The sequence below is a fragment of the Mastigoproctus giganteus genome, chromosome 11, assembly GCF_048544385.1.
Source record: "Mastigoproctus giganteus isolate SK-2022 chromosome 11, ASM4854438v1, whole genome shotgun sequence".
NCBI lineage: Eukaryota > Metazoa > Arthropoda > Arachnida > Uropygi > Thelyphonidae > Mastigoproctus > Mastigoproctus giganteus.
In genome coordinates, this window is record NC_143585.1 from 163044300 (window position 1) to 163066736 (window position 22437).

General features: G+C 37.4%; 1 protein-coding gene across 3 annotated transcripts in view; it reads left to right on the plus strand.

Annotated features, from left to right (window-relative positions):
- LOC150078548 (uncharacterized) overlaps positions 1 to 22437 on the plus strand; it is a 732675-nt gene that overhangs the window by 26587 nt on the left and 683651 nt on the right. For all 3 annotated transcript variants that reach the window (XM_090384778.1, XM_090384777.1, XM_090384779.1), the window contains exon 3: positions 6038 to 6125. In XM_090384778.1, the coding sequence (XP_090240904.1) occupies positions 6038 to 6125 (88 nt within the window). The remainder of the gene's footprint in view (positions 1 to 6037; positions 6126 to 22437) is intronic.

A 22437-nucleotide genomic window follows, 5' to 3' on the forward strand; every position in this document is an offset into this window, starting at 1 on the left:
GTGGGAATATATCACCAGTAACTGGTTCATTAAATCCTTTAAAGCACGAGGTTTCTTTGCCTTACCAACTACCATAGGCTTAATCTGATGCAAACCATCAGCATTTGCACAAAATAAAACTGAAATTCGCTCCTTTTTAGCTTATGACCAGGGGTGCTTGTTTCATGCTTGTCAGCCTGGGTATTTTCAGGAACAGCACAAAAAGCATTATAAAGCTGTGATAAAATTAGGCCCTCATTTTTAATGAGGTCATTTAGATATTTTCTGAAAGTCTCAACTTGCTTCATCTGCACCTAAGATTCACCACAGGTTCTTTTATTAACAATGCCATGGCGCTTTCGAAAACGCCACAGCTATCCATCACTCCAACTGAAATTTTAGGTCCACGCTATTCCTGAATTTAAAAAATTGTTATTTGGTTTTTTTTAGGAGCATTAGCAACTAAGGCCATATTGCTCCGGGATATGCGGTGGTCATTCCCTGACCTTTCCGCATCCTTCGTATTTGGTGGTGACGGGCTCGAACCCCGGTCTAATCAAGAAGCGTGTGCTACACACTGCTGCTGCTCCTTCCCACCTGGCTACGGAGGCGCCGAATTTAAAAAAAAAAAAAAAAAAGCTTCTAAATTTTTCCTTTAGGAGAGAAATTTTTGTTCGCTAAATCCGAAGTCCGTTAAATCGAGAGCCTATTGTATTTATTTATAAGTAAAGTGTATTTATGTTAAATAAAATGAGAAAAAATGGTAACTTTTTTTTTTTTTTTTTTTTTTTGCTATAACATGCATTCTTTTATAATGTAGGTTGTTGCCTGAGACCTACGTTATATCGAGGTTGCACCGTATTATTACTTTTTTTATGTTATTATTGCTTGATTTTAATTAATTGTTATTTTTTTATTTTAGCAGATGCTGCAGAAGGCTAACTTCCTTTTGCATATAGCTAATGCTAATACTGACACTGCCAATGCAGATTTCCTCAGTGTAAACAATAGGTCTCTCATCATTTCTTATTTGTTTCTTTTCCCATAAGTACTTTGTTCCCTTAAGTATGATGTCACAAAATCCGATCTAGTGAACAATTTTTTTTATATGTTTCTCTTTGCCAATTAGGATTTAATTATTTTTTTTTGTTTTAATACTGGTATTAATTATTATTATTATTTTTTTTTTTTTATTAAAACCACAAACACGAGCGGTATTAGACCCTATAAGTACTTATTACCGTGCATGGATTGGAGGTTGAGAGGACGAAAGAAGACATTTGTTAACATTAGACTTGAACTTCTGTAGACTGTAATTTTCAGGAAATATGTATGAAGGAAGGTTGTTACAGGAAACGGTAGTTGAATGAATAAACGAGGAAGATGAAAAGTTGGTTCTGTAAATTTGAAGTTGGACAGTATATGGATGTTGGTGGCATGTGTTTGCATTTTTTTGAAAGAGAGAGCGGGAATTATAGAAGCCAGTTCAGAAGAACAGTGCCCATGGAAGTATCTGTAGAAAAGGTGTGCAGCAGAAACAGTATGTCTGTGAGACAGCAAGTGGAGAGACACTGTTAGAGATGAGTCATTAATTAACCTAACTGCCCTCTTCTGAATGGAGAGAGCCTGAGAGAGGTTTTAGGGGCACCCCCTGATGTGGGAACAATATTCCATGGCAGGGCGGATTTGCGATTTATGCAGAGTGAGCAGCTGTTTGTAAGAAAAGTAACACTGAGAGCAAAAGAGAAAACTAAGCTTTTTAGATGCAGAGGAAGCAATATTTGTAATGTGCTTGTGCCAAAAGAGATTAGAACTCAGGGTAATCCCCAAAAGAGATATATCATCTTGCCTAGAAATCAGAGTGTCACCAAAGATAAGCATAGGAGCAGAAGAATCCTTTTTGCAGGATATAAGACAAGACTGAATTTAAGAAGGATCGAAATCAACTAAGTTGTCTTTGCACCACTGGAGAATTACCTGGAGATCAGCATTTAAGGAATTGGTAGTGGATATTTGAGAATTTGAAGCTCATTGAGCAGAGCAAGGTTTCGCAAACTGGAAAGTGGAATATAATGTGCTGTCATCAGCAAAACTATGGATAGGATTTCCAGTCAATGGAAGAAGTTCATTAATATACAAGAGGAAAAGAGTGGGAGAAAGAACTGAACCTTGGGGAACACCAGCATTAGTGGAGAAGTTAGAAGACAGAGCCTTCTACCATCACCCTCAGTGAGCGATCAGAGAGAAAATTGGATAACCAATTACAAAAAACAGTTGGCAAACCATAAGATGGAAGCTTGTTTAGAAGATCACGAACGAAAGCCTTTGAGATATCGAGCAACTGCTTGTGTTTCACAAAACTTTTCCGTTGAATTTGTCCATAAATGTGTAACATAAGCCAAAATATCACCAGCGGATCGACACTGACAGAATCCATATTGGCTATCGCTGATCAGACGGAAGGTTTCTAGGTAGTTTAAGAGTTGGTGGTTAATTGATTTCTCCATTACTTTAGAAAGAGTAGAAGTAATTGCAATGGACGATAATTAGATGGGAGGGATTTGTCACCTTTTTAGTAACTGGCTGAATATGAGCAAATTTCCAAGCAGAAGGGAACACCTTTTGGAATAAGAAAGTGAAAAAAGGCGGCAAAGAACAGGAGTAAGTTCAGGAGCACAGGTTTTGAGTCATTAATTAACCTAAGAACAAGTGGAGAAATACCATCAGGATCTGGAGCTTTCTGAGCATCAAGTTTGGAAGACCACAGGAGGCATTGAATGGATTATGTTGGGAATGGTGGGAGCTGTTTTACCATTAGTCGGAAGAAAAATGGGATGCTGGAAGGACAACAGAACCAACTGGTTTTGACAAAGGTGGAAGCAGAGATGGGCAAAAGCTGCGGCCAATAGCTTTGGCAAGAGAATAGAATGATTGGCTACCATTAGGGCAAGAAGCAAGTTTTCTACTCTTTGCCTGTTCAAAGTCTAGTTTGGACTTATTAATAATTGCTTTACAATTGTTGCGAGCTTTGGTGTAGGCAGAAAATGAAACTAAAGAATTGGAAACAAGCCAATTACGATATCCAACATTCTTCTCTTGAACAGCCTTAGCGCATTTATTGGAAAACCAAGGTTTAGATAAAGGACGAGATTTTGAAGTGGAGTGTGGAATTAAGGATTCCTTTCCAACAAGAATAATTTCACTGACCCGATCTGAGCAAATTTTGATATCAGAAGTTTTGAAACAGTAATCTGACCATGGAAAAGAAGAAAAGAAATCTCACAGGGCATCCCATTTTGAATTTTTGTAATGCCAAACGATACGAGGTTGGGAATATCCATGAGATAAAGGCTCCATTGGAGAAGAGACAATCACCAAGTTGTGATTTGAGGTGCCTAAAGGACCTCTCACCGACCCTGTACTTAGAAGGGTTGTTTGTCAGAAGAAGATCAAGCGTATTGGCTGTATGGTTAGGACTGTCCGTTATTCTGGTAGGTAAATGAAGAATCTGTGCAAGGTTGTTAGTAATTGCAAAAGCCTCAGTATATCGACCAGCTGAGTCGGTGTGACTAGAAAACGGAAGCCAGCTGGAGTTGTGAACCTTAAAATCACAAAGGAAAATTACCTCACTGTTAGGAAAGGAGAAAGTCCAATTGTGAGAGAAAGTCAAAGAGCTCTAAGTGATTAGTGGAGTTGGGAGAATGGTAGAGACAACAGATGAATTTGACAGAATGAGGTAGAGAGATTTTAAGCCAGAGAAGATCTAAAAGAGGAGATTCCAAATTACCAAGTCTCTGATGGGGAATATCGGAACGGACATATGCACAAGTACCACCTTTGAGGCAAAAGGAATCATACAGCAAATAATTTGGGCATCTGAGATGAGCAGTAGTTGAATCAACCGATACCTGAGATTCTGTCAAAAAAAGTACATGGGGTTTAGCAGACTGCAAGTGGAAATGGACATCGTTGAGATCAGAACTGAGACCACATATATTTGTGAAATGAACCAGGAATTTTTTGGGAGGTTTCGATCCTTTCGCAGATAAGCTTACTCTATTAGTTTGATAATTCGTGGTGTTTTCAATAGTAAGAAAAGTGGAGAGGAGGACATACTGTATGAAATAATGAAATTTTTGGATTTGGTCTACACATGGTCAGAATATACTCAGATCCTTAATTTAATGTGGTCTTGACAAATGTCCCCCGCATACACACAACTGGGACTCCCTCCAGTCACTATCTGGCAGAGTAAAGGTAGCAAGATTATACACTAGCTAATCCAGAAGCCTCCAAGAGAGTTACGAATAGGTTCGGTCCGGTGTACTAACTAGCAGCCGGCCTACGAACACCGTTTTAGAGCTGTACCTTTGAAATGTAAGGAAATTTGGGCATAGTTGGTACTTTTTTCTCTAAATATAAAAATTCTGGATTGTTTTCAATATGACACATCACGAGGCAATTAGTTATATAGTTTTCTTACCGTGTGTAGAGTTTTCTTTTTGTTAGAGATGCTGTTTCATCCATTTGTTTAATTTTACAATTCTGATAATTTGTGTATAACCACATGCATTTAGCATTAGGATTAGCATTAGTTGAAGCATATGTGGAAAGAAAGCAAGCTTATACAGCATCAGCCAAAAAAAAAAAAAAAAACCTCACTTCACCCATCCAGTCACTCCAAAATTTGTCTAGTTCAGCCTTAAATTTATTTAAGCTATCAATTTCCACAACAACAGATGAAAGTCCATTCCAGCAATCAACTACCTGGTGGCTAAAGGTAAACTTCTGCACATCTATTCTACAACTGTCTTTCTTCAATTTGAATCTATGCCCCCTCAGGTTCTTAGTCTGAGCAAGCAGAAGTATCCCATCAGCATTGAACCTGCTCAAACCATTCAAGGCCTTATACACCTCAATCAGATCACCTCGCAGGTGCCTAGTCTCCAGATGCTGCAACTTGCAGAACTTAAGCCTTTCTTCTTAAGCGCACCCCCTTTATTCCCCTCACCAGTCTTGTTGTCCTTCTTTGTACTCATTCTAACAACTCTACATCCTTCCTAAAATGAGGCCTCCAGACCTGTATACAGTACTCAAGGTGTGGCCTGACCATTGCCTTGTACAAAGGTATAATCTCCTCCTTGTCTCTGCTAGCAAAATTCCTATATATCATTGACAAAATTCTGTGACCTGCTCTGGCAGCCCATCTGCACTGCTCAGAGCACTTCATATCCTACTGCACAATTACCCCCAGGTATTTTTCATTCTCCACCTCCCTGAAACCCAAGAGAAATGTACCTCCCTGGTTCATTTCCCTTCGGTTTCTGCTTCCCATATGCAGTACTTTGCATTTGTCAATGTTAAACTTCAGTTGCCACTTCTCAGTCCATCTACCTAACTTTTCTAGATCCTGTTGCAGTAGAATACTGTCTTTAGTGTCATTAAGAACCCTGCCAACCTTTCTTGTTGTAAGGAAATTCAATGATATCGATGATATACCTTCATCGATATCATTGATAAATACACAAAACGACAATGGGCCCATCACCGAACCCTGGGGGACTCTGCTAATAACATTAGTCCACATAGTGCAGTGTTACCATTTATTACCACTCTCTGTATTTAGTACAGTAATACATAAGACTGAATGTTAACTGTGACGTTCCTCTTTCTATTAGGTGAAATATTCCTGGCACGCTGCATGTGGGGTTGGGGAACTATCTTAGGTAGGCTGATATTCTATTTAAATTAACTTATGTTCCTGGATTGTGAATAAATTGCTTATTTTTTTGAACTAGAATATGAATATCTACATAAAATTATATTTTGTAATTTGGACTATATATTAATAATACTTGACATAATTAGTGTTGACATAAATTATTTTGTTGTTGCAGGTTGCTTTTTTAATTAAAACTGAAATTTAAGGAGGAGACAGTATTGGAGCTTTAATTTCTCTCTAAAAAGATAATAACCGACAGTTTAGCCAGGCTTTCTGTTATTGTTTTGTATTTGAAAATAAGACTCATTCATTTCTCTTTGTTTTTTTCCTTATTAGGTCAATGTATGGACAAAGGTCAGTTAAATCAGATGAAATAAAAGCAGTGCTGAATCAGATAGAGGTTCTTAAAGAAGAGATAAAAAAAGTAAGTGTATGTTAATTTTTTTTTTAATCAATAGAGCATTCAACATTTTATTATTTAAGAAACATTGCATTTTTATTTGTGCATATATTAAGATAAAAGTTTTCAAACTTAATTATAAGTTAATTGTATTTAAAATGTTTGTATAACTGGAAGAAATATTCTCAGTTTACAATTAATTTTCAGTTTTCTGTTTATTATTTTTACTTTTTTTCCTGTTTTGTTATTTGAAATTACTATTTAACTTGCTAGCATTTGCATGAAATCATATAAAAGTACTGAATTTTTGAGGATCATTTTGATTTGCGAGTAGAATTTCTCAAATTTTTAAACAATAACTGTGGAAAATTACTTGTTTGATTATGAAATACACTTTATTGCTGCATTATGGGATCATAATTTTGATATTTTAATTAATTAGTAACAATACATTAGAATAATCCATAAGTTTCAGAACACTGTGGCTCCTTCATTTGTGTTAATTAGTTAAAATTGTTAAAAATTTATATAGTTCAGCTTTCTCTAGCATTCATTTAATCAAATTAAATAATGCAAGGAAGCAAACTTACTTATTTAGCATTTGCCAGAGGCTTCAGTGCCAAGCATCCTCAAATCCTGCAATTCTTGTGCCACTTCCCACTTCTTTTATGGAAAAATTACTTGAAATATACCGCTAATCCCATTTTCAACATACGGCTCTTAAATTTTATCTGCTCGGTCACTGGTGGCCCCACACCTACCTCCATGTGCTGGGAAACCTCACCAGAACTAAAGGAGCTACTGTGAAGACTATGTATACTCATCGTTAGAGCTTACAGGCTCAAGATTTCATAACTATCTCGCAGAACATGACTATTAAAATTAGCAACATGCCATGGAATGCCAATATATCATTTATGCTTCAAAACACCCTGAATGCCTCCAGAGGCATTATCTGTGAATGGGACTTCTTCACCATCTCAGAAGAACTAACTCAAGACCTTATCAAAGAAAAGGTGATTCAAGAATGGGGAATTATCATTGAAAAAAGACAGTAACCTCATCCCAACTTGATCTGTTGTTTTAACTTTCAGTATGCCAATCCTCCAAATCACAGTCAAATCTGAAACTGAAAAGATTCAACTGAAATGCCATGCGCAGTTTTAAGTGCTACATATGTGACCGCTGCCAGGCTGATGAGATTTCATTTGTCCTGTTTGTGGATCAGAGGAACATGTTCAAGCTGATTGTACAGCATCAGCTCCTGTGTGTGCCCTAATTGCAAAGGAACTCATCGTGCTTTTTTCAAAGCATGTGAGTTATGGAAAGCAAGAAAGAAATTCAGAAAATAAAATCATGTTTCCAGAAGCAAGAAAACAAGTTATGTTGACCATTCTGGCATAATCATATATATCTGTAACTTAAAGCTATACTTCTGCCACAACCCAAATTGGTGTCTCAAATTTTACCTTTATGAAATAACTCGTAAAGTTGGGGACTACCTGTATTTTCATCTATAATAAATTAGTGTACTTGTCTCCTTGGAAGTGGACCAGTTTGAGCTATTAACTGTGTTCTCTGAATTTCATAGATTATACATTTCTAAAGAACGTGTGCCCAGTCTTCACTCTAACCACAGGTACAATTTGGGTCATCAGCCAGCTAAGGAAGTTAGTTTTGCCTTTAGGGAGCCATGAACTGTCAATATGAAGGTTGTAAAAAGTCCAGGGGTGTACCATTTTGTTGGCTTTGGGCTAACCATTGCCACCTGTGGCAGAAACCTTTTTTTGACTTTTTTTCTCTCAGCCATGATGTTATTGGCTGTATCAAAGACTATCCCTAGAAATTCTCTGTATATGTTACAAATGTTATTCGTATGTTATTCGTTGTATATGTTATTCGTTGTATATGTTTCTCGGAGTCTATAATATAGGCCTCTTTTGGCTATTTCCGAATAAAGTGGGAGAGCACCAGCCAGCACCTACAGTGCTCGTGTGCTCACAGTGCAACATGCTCTGGTAATAGAAGTATTGTTCTCTCATTTGTTCCTTTTTTTTTACTATGATCATGCAGGTAAACCACACACTGGCTCCATAGGTGATAACAGGCAAGAACACTGCTTGGTATATGATTGCCAGGGTCTTTCTGGCACCTCCGTGGGCAGGAGCAGCAGTGCGTAGCACACACTTCTTGATTAGACCGGGGTTCAAGCCCGTGACCACAAAATACGGAGGATGTGGAAAGGTCAGGGAATGACCACCGCATATCCCGGAGCAATATGGCCTTAGTTGCTAATGCTCCTAAAAACCAAATAACAAACAGCCAGGGTCTTTCTTTTGAGCCCCTAGTCTGCTCTACTGATCCTGACCATGCCTGCATAGTTTCTCACTTTTTTTTTTTTTTTTTCCAAATGTGTCAAATGGGGTAAAAAGTTAATTTTGAATCAAAAACAACCCCTAAGTATTTTAACTCTGTTACCATTTTTATAGTTTTTCCATTAATTCAGATTTGTGGGAGTTTTCTTATATTTAGGTTTCCTTTCAAAAGTATCGATTTTGTTTTTTTTTTCAAATGATATAATGAGCATGTGCCTTTGTGCCCACTCCTGAAATTGCACGAAGGTAGCATTTGATCTTTGCTCTACAACTACTTTTGTGTTCTCCTTTTACAAAGGGAATCTAGTTGTCTGCAAAGGCTAGGCTTTCCACCGGGCCCAGATGCATGTCAGAAATTCATCTAGAACAATTGTCCAGAAGAAAGAGCCAAGGATTGAGCACTGCAGGCAATTCACAGGGAATGTCAATTCCTGGAAGCTTGATTTTCCAGACACTTCTGTCTTTAAGGTAGCCGTTTATTACCTGATAGAGGAGAGGTTTTGTGGGACATTTGTCTGGCGGAGTCTCCTAAGGACGCTGTGCACCAGAGGGAATCAAATGCCCGAGCAAAGTCTATTGAAATTGCCAATATATTTTTCCTCTCTGTATTGATTCTGGGATATACGAATGCTATGCACCAGGAGGTCATACATAATATAGTATTTTATATATGTATAACGAGAATGTTAATGTATATAAAATTGTATATGCATTTTGTAACTTTTGTATATAAATGTAATAATTGTGTGTACAAATAAATGGAATGGAAATGGAATGTGTATATAGAGTCCATGTGCTGGCCTGGAGTTTTGATTTTGGACTAGGAAACTATAACTCAACAATGAATTGAACTCAACTTTTACAAGGGTATTTTGTTGTTTATTACAGGACTGGGTGATATTTTACTTGACTTTTGTGGAAATCGATTTGTTGCAGGGTTGGATGATGTATTGCATTTACTCAAAGGATATGCAATCCCCTCAGAAGAGAGAACTGCCATCATACTTGCAAGTTTGGATTTGAGAATGGTTCCCTTGGAAGTGAGGGTTTTTTACTTGATTGTTGATCTGGTTGCTTATGAATCAGTGTGTGCATTTGATTTAATTCTCAGTTTTGCACTTTAGCAGAGTTTTGTACTGGTCTGCTTTGGTGCCTTGGACATGGGAAAGACGTCATAAAATTGATAATGGTAATATCAACAAATTGTCTCTTTAGGCAAAATGTGTGTTTATAAGGTGGGTATTCACACTTTTGGTGTTCTATTAAGGAAAGGGACACTGTTGGAACTGATGAGCATGAACTCTTTGGGTTATTCTTGGTGAATCAAATGTGGATATTATTCATATTGGCTCCTAACCTGGATTAAGGAAGTATTTCACTGTTTTGGTGAAACTGACTAGGATTCCAAATCCCTGACTGAGATGTATGGGCTTTTTCCCTTCCCCAAAGTGTGGGAGTTTCCCTTAAAGTTTTGCATTGGGATTGTGCATGAGTTGGTATATATGCACTTTGACATCCTTTGTATATTCCTGAGTATGGGAATAATTGGTTTCTGTTATAAAAATAAGTCTTATGTTGTATGATTTGCTTGGTTAAAAAAGTTTGATAGAAATTTGTTATGCTTCTTGTTGTGAAAACCATAATCTTGTAAATGTCTATTTGGGGTAATGATTCATTCCCCAGATTCTGAGGTTTTAACATGTTAAATGCTATATATTGAATTGAATAGGTTAAATGTTGTTTATCCTTCTTGCTACTCCTAAGATGGAATGCAGTGCATAAATATGATTATTGTAAATGTTGAAAATTGCTTTGGAAGTCGTGTTGCTTTCAAAGAAATTTTCAGCAAGCAATTTTGCCTTGTTTTGTTGCTTGTTGCCACTAGTTTTAGTGGTTTTCTACTCAGTTTTGTGTAAATACTAAATTTAGTATTAGCCTTAAGGTTTGGATGGAGAATTTCTCTCCACTAGTTTACACTTTCTATTCTTTGTTCTTTCATTCTTAATTCTTCTATTTCATGGGGATGCATCCGTTTTCATTCCCATTCTTCTTTACCTTTTCCTCCCTCTCCCATTTCCTATACTATTCATGCTATTTCCCTTTTCTTTTATAAATACCCTAGGGCTTTCAGGTTTTCCTGGAACCCCACTATGTGTTTCTAACCTGGTTTGTAGTCCTTGCATGCCTTCTCGTGGCTAGGGATTGGGAGTCAAGAGGCACTGGACCAGGTGTTTACTGTCCCCTGGCTGCAAAGTTGCCAATTGCTGGCATACAACAAGCAACATGACACACACTTACATATAACATACCTACACAAACTACACTTGCCAGCTTTTGGCATATTTGCATCTTACAGATGCAACAGTGGTGTATAGGGTAAACCCTGGAGACCACCTTAAAAAACACTAATACTTTGAATACTTTTCACCAGTGTGCTCTTTACTTTACTCTAAGTTCTATTCTCTTTCAGAGGTTGCTTTCTTCTTTCATCCCCTTGCTTGCGCATTATAGCCCCCCTAGTTGTTGATATGCCATTAAAACCAAAACAAACAATCCCCTTGCTTTCTATCTACTTTTCTTCCTTTCTACTTCCATCTTCTCCCTCTAAATTCCTTTTCTTTTCCTTCAATACCTTGAGGCTCCCAGGCTTGCCTGATACCCCCAATAAGAGTCTCAGCTAGAAGTAGTCCCTTGCATGCCTCCTCGTGGCCAAGTTAGGGAGCAAGGGACCAGGTATCCCCTGAATACAAAGTCGCCAGGTTCCGGCACTCAACATAGCAACACACATGCTTACACACCTACATACAAACACTTGATAGCCATGGCCTTATGCCTTTTCAGATGCTACAGTGGCATATAGAGGAAACTCTGGTGACCACAGTTAAAATAAAACACCTTGTGTTCTTTGCCATTGTCAGTAGGTGGTGCATAGCATCCTCCATAGAGTTTGCACTGCTTAAAACCATACTGATTATTTATGTGATATCCTGCTTCAGTATAATATACTGATATTCTATTATTAATTAATCGTTCATATATTTTCCCAAATACAGGGAGGAGAGCTATTGGTCTATAAGATTTTGGGTCTGTGGAAGGTTTCTTTGGATTCTTGAGAATTAACCTAAGTACTGTTTTTTTTCCAGATTATAGGGAACATTCCTTCAGTTATGGAATGATTATACAGGGCTATTAGTTTGTCACATGCAATCTCAGCAAATTTTTTAATAATTTCAACCTCTAAGAGGTCAAAACCAGAGCATTTGTTGTTTTTATTTTTGATTAGTGCTGTTTGTAATTTTTCTGTTGTAATTAGAGGCTCTATGTTGGTATTTTCATGACCTGTGTTTTGTTTAATGATGTCAATTTGGGCTGTGGAATTATCCTCAGCCTCAATATGGATAATACAGGAACTCCCCGATTTACGTAAGCGTAGCGTTCCGCAGAACTCTATAAGTAAGTCGGAGAATTTCCCCCTTGCTTATGCAGCACTCGCAGCTGTGCTCGCTAAATTGATTGAATCAAAAAAAGAAATGTTCAACGAACATGTGAATAGAATTATTTATTGTATTTCAATTTTTTATCTCATGTGCAGGAAAAATTTCAAAAGCATGCAATTTAAAAAAAATCTAAAATTATAAAAAAAGAGAGGAGACTGGCATAATGTCAGTAAGTTTTACCTCTCGAGCATCATTGCCAGAATCGATGTCTTCAGATGATAAGTACATTAATGACATTTCGTGAAATTGCCGATGCCACTGCCATCTCTCTGGTGATGAAGCGTCTTGGCTCCTCATTTGGTTCATCTTGAGCTTTGTCAGCCTTTCCTTCTTTCACTTTTGCTGCTTGCAAGTCAATAAGTTCTTTGTTAGATAATTCCTTCTCTCCTTCCTCTATTAACTCCTCCACGTCTTTGGCAACAACCTCCAACTGAAGTAGCTCTGCAACCTTTACAATCTTATCTGTAACCTCTTCATATGATTCGTAATTTTCAAATCCTTCGAAGCCTTTTACGTGCTGTGGGAATATTTTCTTCCATGTGCCATTTAAACAACTTTTAGTACTTTCCAGTCCGGGCCTTATTAATGTTTAAGGTGGCATGGTAAATATTGTAAGATTTCCAAAAGTCTAATGTAAAATTTTTCTTACTGTCTACTGCAGACAATGCCTGAGCAAAGGTTGTGCTCAAATAGTATGCTTTTAAATTCGAAATAACACCCTGATCCATAGGTTGGATTGAGTGAAATCATGTTTGGTGGGAGAAATATGACTCTCACGTTTGAATTGAAATCATCTAGATGCGTAGGATGTCCAGGAGCATTATCTAATAGAAGCAGAATCTTGAAAGGAACGTTGTTGTCTTTACAATATTTTTCAGTCTCGGAAATGAAGCAGCATTGAAACCAAAGAGAGATATTGTTATCCATGCTCTCTGGTTCGATCGGAAATGCACGGATAGGGTGACTTTATTGATGCCCTTAAATGCACGAGGATTTCCAGAATAGTACACAAGCGTTGGCATTAATCTGTAATCTCCCTCTGCATTAGCCCCAAGCAAGAGCGTGGCCCTATCTTTTGAAGCCTTGAAACCTGGCATTGTATTTTCCTCTTTGGCAATGTTTGTTCGATCCGGCATTTTTTTCCAATACGTCTTGTCAAAAATTAAAAATTTGCTGCGTTGAATAGCCGTCTTCATCAATAATTTTTTCCAACATAACACAATTTCTCTGCAGAATTGGCATTGGTGACTTCACTGCATACTTTAACATGGTGGAAACCAGCGGAATGCTTGAACCTATTAAACTATCCGTTGCTTGCCACAAACTCGGGTTGGGGTTCGTTGTACTTATCCTTATAATCTTTATAAATACTTGTTTCTTTTGCTTGAATGGTCGTTGGACTCAGGGGCACTTGCTTCTGAACCTGATTTTCCATCCATATTAATAATATGGATGGAAAATCAGTAGTAGTAGTAGTAGTAGTGGTGGTGGCACATGATGCAAGAAAGCAAGTGTAGGAGCTTATGCAGCATCAGCCAAAAAAAAAAAAAAAAAAATCACACCATTCCCTCCAAATGCCTGTCCAGTTCCTCCTTAAATTTATTTAACCTATCAACTTCCACAACGACAGATGGAAGTTTGTTCCAGCAATTAACCACCCGCTGGCTAAAGGCAAATTTCCGCACATCTATTCTACATCTGTCCTTTCTTAATTTGAACTTATGTCCCCGTAGGTTGGTAATCTGAACAAGTGGAAGGATCCCATCAGAATTCAGCGTGCTCAACCCATTCAAGGCCTTATAGACCTCAATCAGATCACCGCGCAGGTGCCTAAATGCATGGGATGCATATAAATTATCAGGTGACGCAGAAGCCTGTGGCAGATATAAGCTAGTCTGTAATCAGGTCACAAAGGAGGTTCGGCAGGCGAAGGCGGATTAGGAGAAATCTTTGGCAAAAGATGCTAAGAAAAACAGCAAGGATTTCTTTACTTATATAAACTCTAAAAGGAAGGGGATGAATATGATTGGTCCACTTGACATCGATGGTTCGACTGTTGATGATCCTGCTCAGATAGCAAACAAACTGAATGAGTATTTTGCATCTACATTCACACGTGAGGAATTATTACAATTTGAAAATGGAAGAAGGTTATCAAATTGTAGCAGTGTGCTTAATGATTTTGTAATAACTGAGAGCAAAGTGGAGGAGAAATTGTTGAAGTTAAACATAAGAAAGGCACCTGGGGTGGATGGGATCTATCCAGTTATTTTAAAGGAGGCGGCAAAGCAACTAAGCAAACCCTTAGCCATAATTATGAGAGCATCCTTGGACTCAGGGGAGGTTCCCACGGACTGGAGATGTGCAAATGTGTCCCCAATTCACAAAGGTGGATCGAAGGGTGACACGAGTAATTACAGACCAGTTAGTTTAACTTCTGTTCCGGGTAAAATAATGGAGTCGCTGGTTAAAGATGCATTGCAGGATCATCTAGACAAGACTGCAGCAATAATTCAAACACAGCATGGGTTTGTTAAGGGAAAGTCTTGTCTGACAAATTTGATAGGATATTATGATGTGGTCACAAAGGAACTGGATGCAAAAAATAATTTTGATATCATATACTTGGATTTCAGGAAAGCTTTTGACACTGTTGCGCATGGAAGACTACTGTACAAATTGGAGCAGAATGGTATTAAGGGTAAGTTGCTACAATGGATAAAAGGATGGTTAAGTGGGAGAAGACAGAGGGTGGTAATCAATGGGTGCTGCTCTTCGTGGACTAATGTTATTAGTGGAGTCCCACAGGGTTCGGTGTTGGGTCCACTGTTGTTTTGTGTATTTATCAATGATATTGATGAAGGTATATCAGGCTTAATGTCGAAGTATGCAGATGACACAAAGGTTGGCAGGGTTGTTAATGACTGTAATGGCAGTGTGCTACTGCAACAGGATCTAGATAATTTGGGCAGATGGGCTAAGAAGTGGCAACTGAAGTTCAACCTTGACAAATGCAAAGTACTGCATATGGGTAGAAGTAACCCCAGAGAAACGTACCAACTGTGTGGTACTACACTTAAGGTGGTAGATAATGAAAAAGACCTGGGAGTAATTGTGCAGTCAGATATGAAGTTTTCTGACAGTGCAGACAGGTTGCTAGGGCGGGTCATGGGGTTTTGTCAATGATATATAGGAATTTTGCTAGCAGGGAAAAGGAGGTGATTGTCCCTCTGTATAAGGCAATGGTCAGGCCACGCCTTGAGTACTGCAAACAGGTCTGGAGGCCTCATTTTAGGAAGGATGTAGATTTGCTTGAGCATGTACAGAGAAGAGCAACACGATTGGTGAGGGGAATGAAGGGATTCTCTTACCAAGAGAGGCTTAAGTTCTGCAAATTGCAGTGGCTGGAGACTAGGCACCTGCGCAGTGATCTGATTGATTTCTATAAGGCCTTGAATGGGTTGAGCACGCTGAATTCTGATGGGATCCTTCCACTTGTTCAGATTACCAACCTACGGGGACATAAGTTCAAATTAAGAAAGGACAGATGTAGAATAGATGTGCGGAAATTTGCCTTTAGCCAGCGGGTGGTTAATTGCTGGAACAAACTTCCATCTGTCGTTGTGGAAGTTGATAGGTTAAATAAATTTAAGGAGGAACTGGACAGGCATTTGGAGGGAATGGTGTGTTTTTTTTTTTTTTGTTTTGGCTGATGCTGCATAAGCTCCTACACTTGCTTTCTTGCATCATGTGCCACCACTACTACTACTGATTTTCCATCCATATTATTAATAGCTGTTCCATCTTCGATATAGCTCCTGAACACTGTTTTGTGATCACTGTCGATCTTAAGTAAACTGAACCTTTGAAATGTTCCTTTATACGCGCACTGTCCTTTAAAATAGTATTCGACCTAATTCCCTTGCAATAGATGGCAAACTTTGTCCTGCTTCGTACTTAATCATTTTCATCTTCATTTCTAAATCAATTTGTTTCGTTTCCTGGCACTGCCAGCACTTGCACTTTCCATTGGTCCCTTCATCATTGTAATACGTAAATAGGAATGAAGAGAAGTTTCTGAAAATTTGTTTTTTATATGATTGAAAATTTCAGTGAAGGATTTTTGTTACGTTATTATGGTGAAATGTCACATTTCACCATAATACCGTAACGTAAAAACCCTCAGAATTCCGGTTATCGGGATTATCGCAAATGCAATAAGATCCAGTTTATACCCATTTATAATACTGTAAGTATTATAAATATATTGTTATAAAATACTGTTTCACTGTAAAGTGAAAATTGTTTTTATTATTTTTTGGTTGTGATCTCCAGAAATGTGCTTTAGAAAAATATCACTAAGGCATTCAAAATTGTTTCTTATAAAGGGGGAACATATGATAACGATGAAAGTATAGTGCAATTTCCATTATAAATTACCTTTTAGAGAGATAAATAGCTTAGTAATATAGTGAAATTTTCAACTTCCAAGGACTTGGAACGAATTACAAAAAAAAAACCAATATGTTATTGGGTTCACGTTACAATATTTTCACAATACCTCTACAGATGCCAAATATGTTTCCATATTTTTTTCAGTTTGCACTGGCTGGCAAAAACTTATATAAAGTCGAGTATTACGTAAGTCGGAGAGTTCCTGTACTGTCTGATGTATTGTTAACAGACTGCCCAATACAGGGTTGGTGTTCCATCTGGTTTAACTATTTTTTTCTATATCTCGTATTGGCAGCTTGTTGGTCACTATTCTGTAGATGACTCCCCGTGGCGGCGCCTCCGTAACCAGGTGGGCAGGAGCAGCAGTGCATAGCACACGCTTCTTGATTAGACCGGGGTTTGAGCCCGTCACCACCAAATACGGAGGATGTGGAAAGGTCAGGGAATGACCACCGCATATCCCCAGAGCAATATGGCCTTAGTTGCTAATGCTCCTAAATAACAAACAACAAACAATCCTTTTTCTTTTCTTTTATGAGGGAAGTATATTGATTCCTGAGAGTCCTATAAGAATCTCTTAATGCTTCAATTTCATTTTGGGGCCAAGATGTTCTGACTCCCTGGCAATGTCTCCTTGCCTGGTGTACCCTTCTCCTGAGTATAGTCAGTTCAGGGCACCACCAAGAGACTACCAGCCTCCTGAGTTTTTTCCTAGGGATAGGCTGGTTTGATGTTTTAGTAATAATGTCAGACATAGTCATTGCATGGCCATCCAGGCTATAATTGTTGTTTGATCTAGATCGCTCATTATCCTGTTTCTGCAGCTCAGCTGTTGTGAGTTCAGTGAAGATGTCCCAATTTGGTTTCTTTAGATTATATATTTTAACATCTAATAGAGACTATTGAGATGCTTGTCATTGTTTGTTTAACTTAAAGGTTATTGCTCTGTGAACTAATGTGGTCCAGGCTGGCTGGACACACCAGTCTGAAATTCTGTTTGCCATTGAATTTGTGGCAAGAGTCAATGTCTCTCTCTCTCTCTCTCTCTCTCTCTCTCTCTCTCTCTCTCTCACATAGTACTGCTAAAAGTAGGCAGGTTCTGAGTGGCAGACAAAAAAACTGCATCACTTGTGAATTTTGCAAATAACATGTTTTTAGCTGCATTTTGGGTTGCAGAAATGTTTGAAATGCATTTGTTAGATGGGATATATATCTCTGGGAATGAAATCCAGTAAAAAGACTCCACCAGATATACCTAATTGCCATAAATATCTTCCGAAAGGGTAAAATGCTTAATTAATGGAAATATGAGAAATCATGCAAATAGTAGTAGTAGTGGTGGCATGTGATGCAAGAAAGCAAATGTATGAGCTTATGCAGCATCAGACAAAAAAAAAAAAAAAAAAAATCACACCATTCCCTCCAAATGCCTGTCCAGTTCCTTCTTAAATTTATTCAACCTATCAACTTCCACAACGACTGATGGAAGTTTGTTCCAGCAATTAACCACCCGCTGGCTAAAGGCAAATTTCCGCATATCTAATCTACGTCTGTCTTTTCTTAATTTGAATTTATGCCCCCTTAGGTTCATAATCTGAACAAGTGGAAGGATCCCATCAGAATTCAGCGTGCTCAACCCATTCAAGGCCTTATATACCTCAATCAGATCACCGCGCAGGTGCCTAGTCTCCAGCCACTGCAATTTGCAGAACTTAAGCCTCTCTTGATAAGAGGATCCCTTCATTCCCCTCACCAATCTTGTTGCCCTTCTCTGTACACGCTCAAGTAAATCTACATCCTTCCTAAAATGAGGCCTCCAGACCTGTATGCAGTACTCAAGGTGTGGCCTGACCATTGTCTTATACAAGGGGATAATCACCTCCTTATCCATGCTTGCAAAATTCCTGTATATCATTGACAAGACCCCATGACCTACTCTGGCAACCTGTCTGCGTTGCTCAGAAAACTAACTTCATATCTGACTGTACAATTACCCCAAGGTCTCTTTCATTCTCCACTATCCAGAAAGTATAACACCACATAGTTGATACATTCCTCTGGGGTTACTGCTACCCATATACAGAACTTGCCATTTGTCAATGTAAAACTTCAGTTGCTACTTCTAGTTGCCCATCTACCCAATTTTTCCAGAATGCGTTGCAGCAGCAGCATACTGTTATTAACAACCCTGCCAACCTTTGTATCATCTGCAAACTTTGACATTAAACTTGATATACATTCATCATTAATAAATATACAAAACAACAATGAGCCGAACACTGAAGGTACAGCACTAATAACATTAGTTCACATAGAGCAAGGGTGGCCAACTGAATTTGTGATGCGATCTACTTTTTTTTTTTCTTCAAAATGTGCCGCGATCGACCATCTCAAGAATTTCACTGCACATGGTTAATAAAGTTAATCAACACATATTGAAAAATGTTGTTTATAAATTTTAAACTTAAATACAATTCAGAATTCTTATTTTAAAGTCATATGTATTTAAATTTTTAATTTATTTGAAGTTTGTGTCTTTAGGTCGTCTGCCAAGCTTTCAAAATCAGGGATATACCCATATAAGGCCAACCATAAAGAATCTTCTGTATACAAGTCCATAAGAGTAGTGCAACTTTGTTTTTCTATGTTTCAAATGTGAAAAGGTCAATTCACATAGATATGTAGAACCAAAACAAGAATTAAAAAGTTACTGCATTTTTTTTACATTTGGGTACTTTTCTCAGCAAACATATTTCAAAAAGTCTTTTTCTGATGATCTCTCTTTTAGGAAGATATTGTTTCGCAATGTAATAATTTCATTTTCAAGTAATATTTTCTCCATGTGAAAAATCTCAGCGTTTTTTTTTTTTTTTCTGTAATTTGTTTTGTATCTAAGTCAACATTAAATGGATAAAAAATATATTGAACAATGTCTTCAATTGTTTTAAAATTACTGGATCTGGTTTCAAAATCATCCAAAACTTTCTCAATTTTAGAAACATTTCTCACTATTAAATTCAAAAACAGGATATTTTTGCAAATGAGCTTGCATCTTTGCAAAATGATCGAATTTTTTTTTTTTTTTTTTTTTTTGAGATCCTTAAAGTCATTGCCAAAAATTGATATTTATATGCAGAAATACTACTAATCATGTCACCCACATTTTTATATTTTCCTTGTAATTCCAAATTCAGATCACTCAATTTACTGGTAAAATCTGCCAAAAAAGCCAGATCACACAACCACTCCGTACCTGTAGCTACTGATGATCATCTTCCCTCTGATCAACAAATTTTTTAATTTCATTCAGCAAATTTCGAAATCTCTGTAGAAACTTTCTCCGACTCGGCCACCTCACATCTGTGTGTGATATCAGATCTGGTTCATTTTTATCGAGTCACATTTTGAAAAGTTTCCTTTGAAGAGATTGTTCTCTGATGGAATTCACAATTTTGAAAGCTATGTCCATAACATTTTTAGTATTTAAGTATTTAATCTTTTGCTGGCTAAAACACGTTAACCAGAAAAATATGATTCAGTACTGTGGTAACTCAAAAAATCTGGGAATTCATCATCCTTTTCGCACAATGCGATGAATCCGTTAAGATTCCGTGTCATTGCTTTAGTTCCATCTATTGTTTTTGATACAAGCTTAAATAGTGGTAATTTAATTTTTTCAAAATCATCCACAACTTTCCTGTAGAATCTTTTGAATGCGTTAAATATATCAAGACCTCTAGTTCTTTCTTTTAATGAAACCATACCCAGCAGTTCTTCTCTAATGGCAGAATCATCAAAAATCCAAAACCCATACTAACAAAAATGAGCAACTGAGCTGTATCACTGATGTCTGTAGATTCATCCATTTGTAAAGAAAAAGGACACAATTAGGAATATGAGCACGCAATTGTTCACCCATATTTTTACTCATTTTTTCGATGCGTCACATCACAGTATTTCGAGATAATTGCAAATCTTGAAGAGCACTTTTAATTTTTGTTCTGAAAATTTTCAAAAAGAGAATCTGTTATTTCTAAAAATACGTCTTTGATGAACTGACCATCAAAAAATGGTTTGTATTTTTTTGCAAGAAGATGACTCTTTAAATGATGCAATAGTTTTGTGAATAATCAATTTGTTTTGCGAATAATCTGGATTTAAGTTCTTTTAATTTATTTTTTCTAAGGTCATTATTAGGTGGAAAATCCGATTAGTATTTACCCTGGAGTGCACTGAAGTGCCTTTCAAAATTTCCTTTTTTAGGTATGGCCACGAAAGCATTGCAAATCAAACAACAACATTTTTCTTTTATCATTACAAAAAAAGTATTCTAGTTCCCACCCTTAATGAAAGTGATACATTTTACTCTTTTTCGTAGTATTCATTTTAAGTCAAATATTAAAGTAACTGTATAAGTACAGTACTGTCCGGTTATTAATACTAAGTAAGCTAAATAAGGATTCAACACATACACTATGTTCTCCACAACGAAACTGCTTGAATTTTCACTAAACAAGTACACTGTCTGCGTGGCAACAAGAGTTGTCACGTGGTTGAACGGATTTGTAATAAGCTTATGCAGTGGGATGCATAATAACAATATTTAGATTTTGACTAATCTATTTTTTATATATATTTAAAATTTGTCATGATTGACCAAAATTAAAGCCATGATCGACTTGTTGACCACCCCTGGTGTAGAGCAATGCTTATTGATTACTATTCTCTGCCTTCTCCCACTCGACCATCCTTTTATCCATTGTAGCAACTTGCCCTTAATGCCATACTGCTTCAATTTGTACAGTAGTCTTCCATGTGCAACAGTATCAAAAGCATTCCTAAAATCCAAGTATATGATATCAAATTATTTTTTGCATCCAGTTCCTTTGCGACCACATCGTAGTATCCAATCAAATTGGTCAGACAAGACTTTCCCCTAACAAACCCATGCTGTGTCTGAACTATTACTGCAGTGTTGTCTAGGTGATCCTGCATCACTTCCTTAACCAGTGACTCCATTATTTTCCCTGGAACCGAAGTTAACCTAAGAGGTCTATATTTATTTGTCACCCTTTGAACTCCCTTTGTGAATTGGAGAAACATTTGCATGTCTCCAGTCCATAGGGACACCCCCTGCTCCGAGTACAAGAATGGTCTCATAATTATGGCTAAGGGTTTGTTTACTTCCTTTGCCACCTCCTTTAATATAAGTGGATAGATTCCATCTATCCCAGGTGCCTTTCTCATGTTTAACTTCAACAATTTCTCCTCCACTTTGCTTTCAGTTATTACAAAATCATTTAACTCCCTGTTTGAGTTAGATAAACATCTGGCTCCCTCCTCCTTGAATACCTCCTCATGTGTGAATTTAAATGCAAAATACTCATTTAGTTTGGCAGATTTGTGAGAATGATCATCTACAGTCAAACCAGTGATATCAAGTGGATCAATCTGATTCATCCCTTCCTTTTAGAGAGTATATAAGTAAAGAAGTCATTGCTGTTTTTCTTTACATCCTTTGCCAGAGATTTTTCATAATCTGCCTTTGCTTACCTAACCTACTTTGTGATTTGATTACAGACTAGTTTGTATCTACCATAGGCTTCGGTGTCGCCTGACAATTTATGTGCATCGAATGCATTTTTCTTATTTGCCACGAGTCTCATTAGTTCATCTGACATCCATTTGGGCCTAAACCTAGAGCAGTATTTCTTAGTTGGATCAAAAAGCCTAGTAGCTTCCAAAATTACTTCCTTGAATGCTTCCCATTTAGAATTTGCTGTTGGTAACATCATCAGTTGGTCCCACTGTATAGAACCTAAAAACTGTCTGAGACCACTGTAATCGCCTTTACAAAAGCAAAAACCCTTCCCTTTACCCCTGATGGTAGTTACACCATTAAGTAAATCCCATATCAGTACACTGTGATCACTGCCACCTAGTGGTTACTTTATCTGTAAATTCTTAATGCATGAATAATCACTGCTGTTAATCAGATCAAGAGTGTTA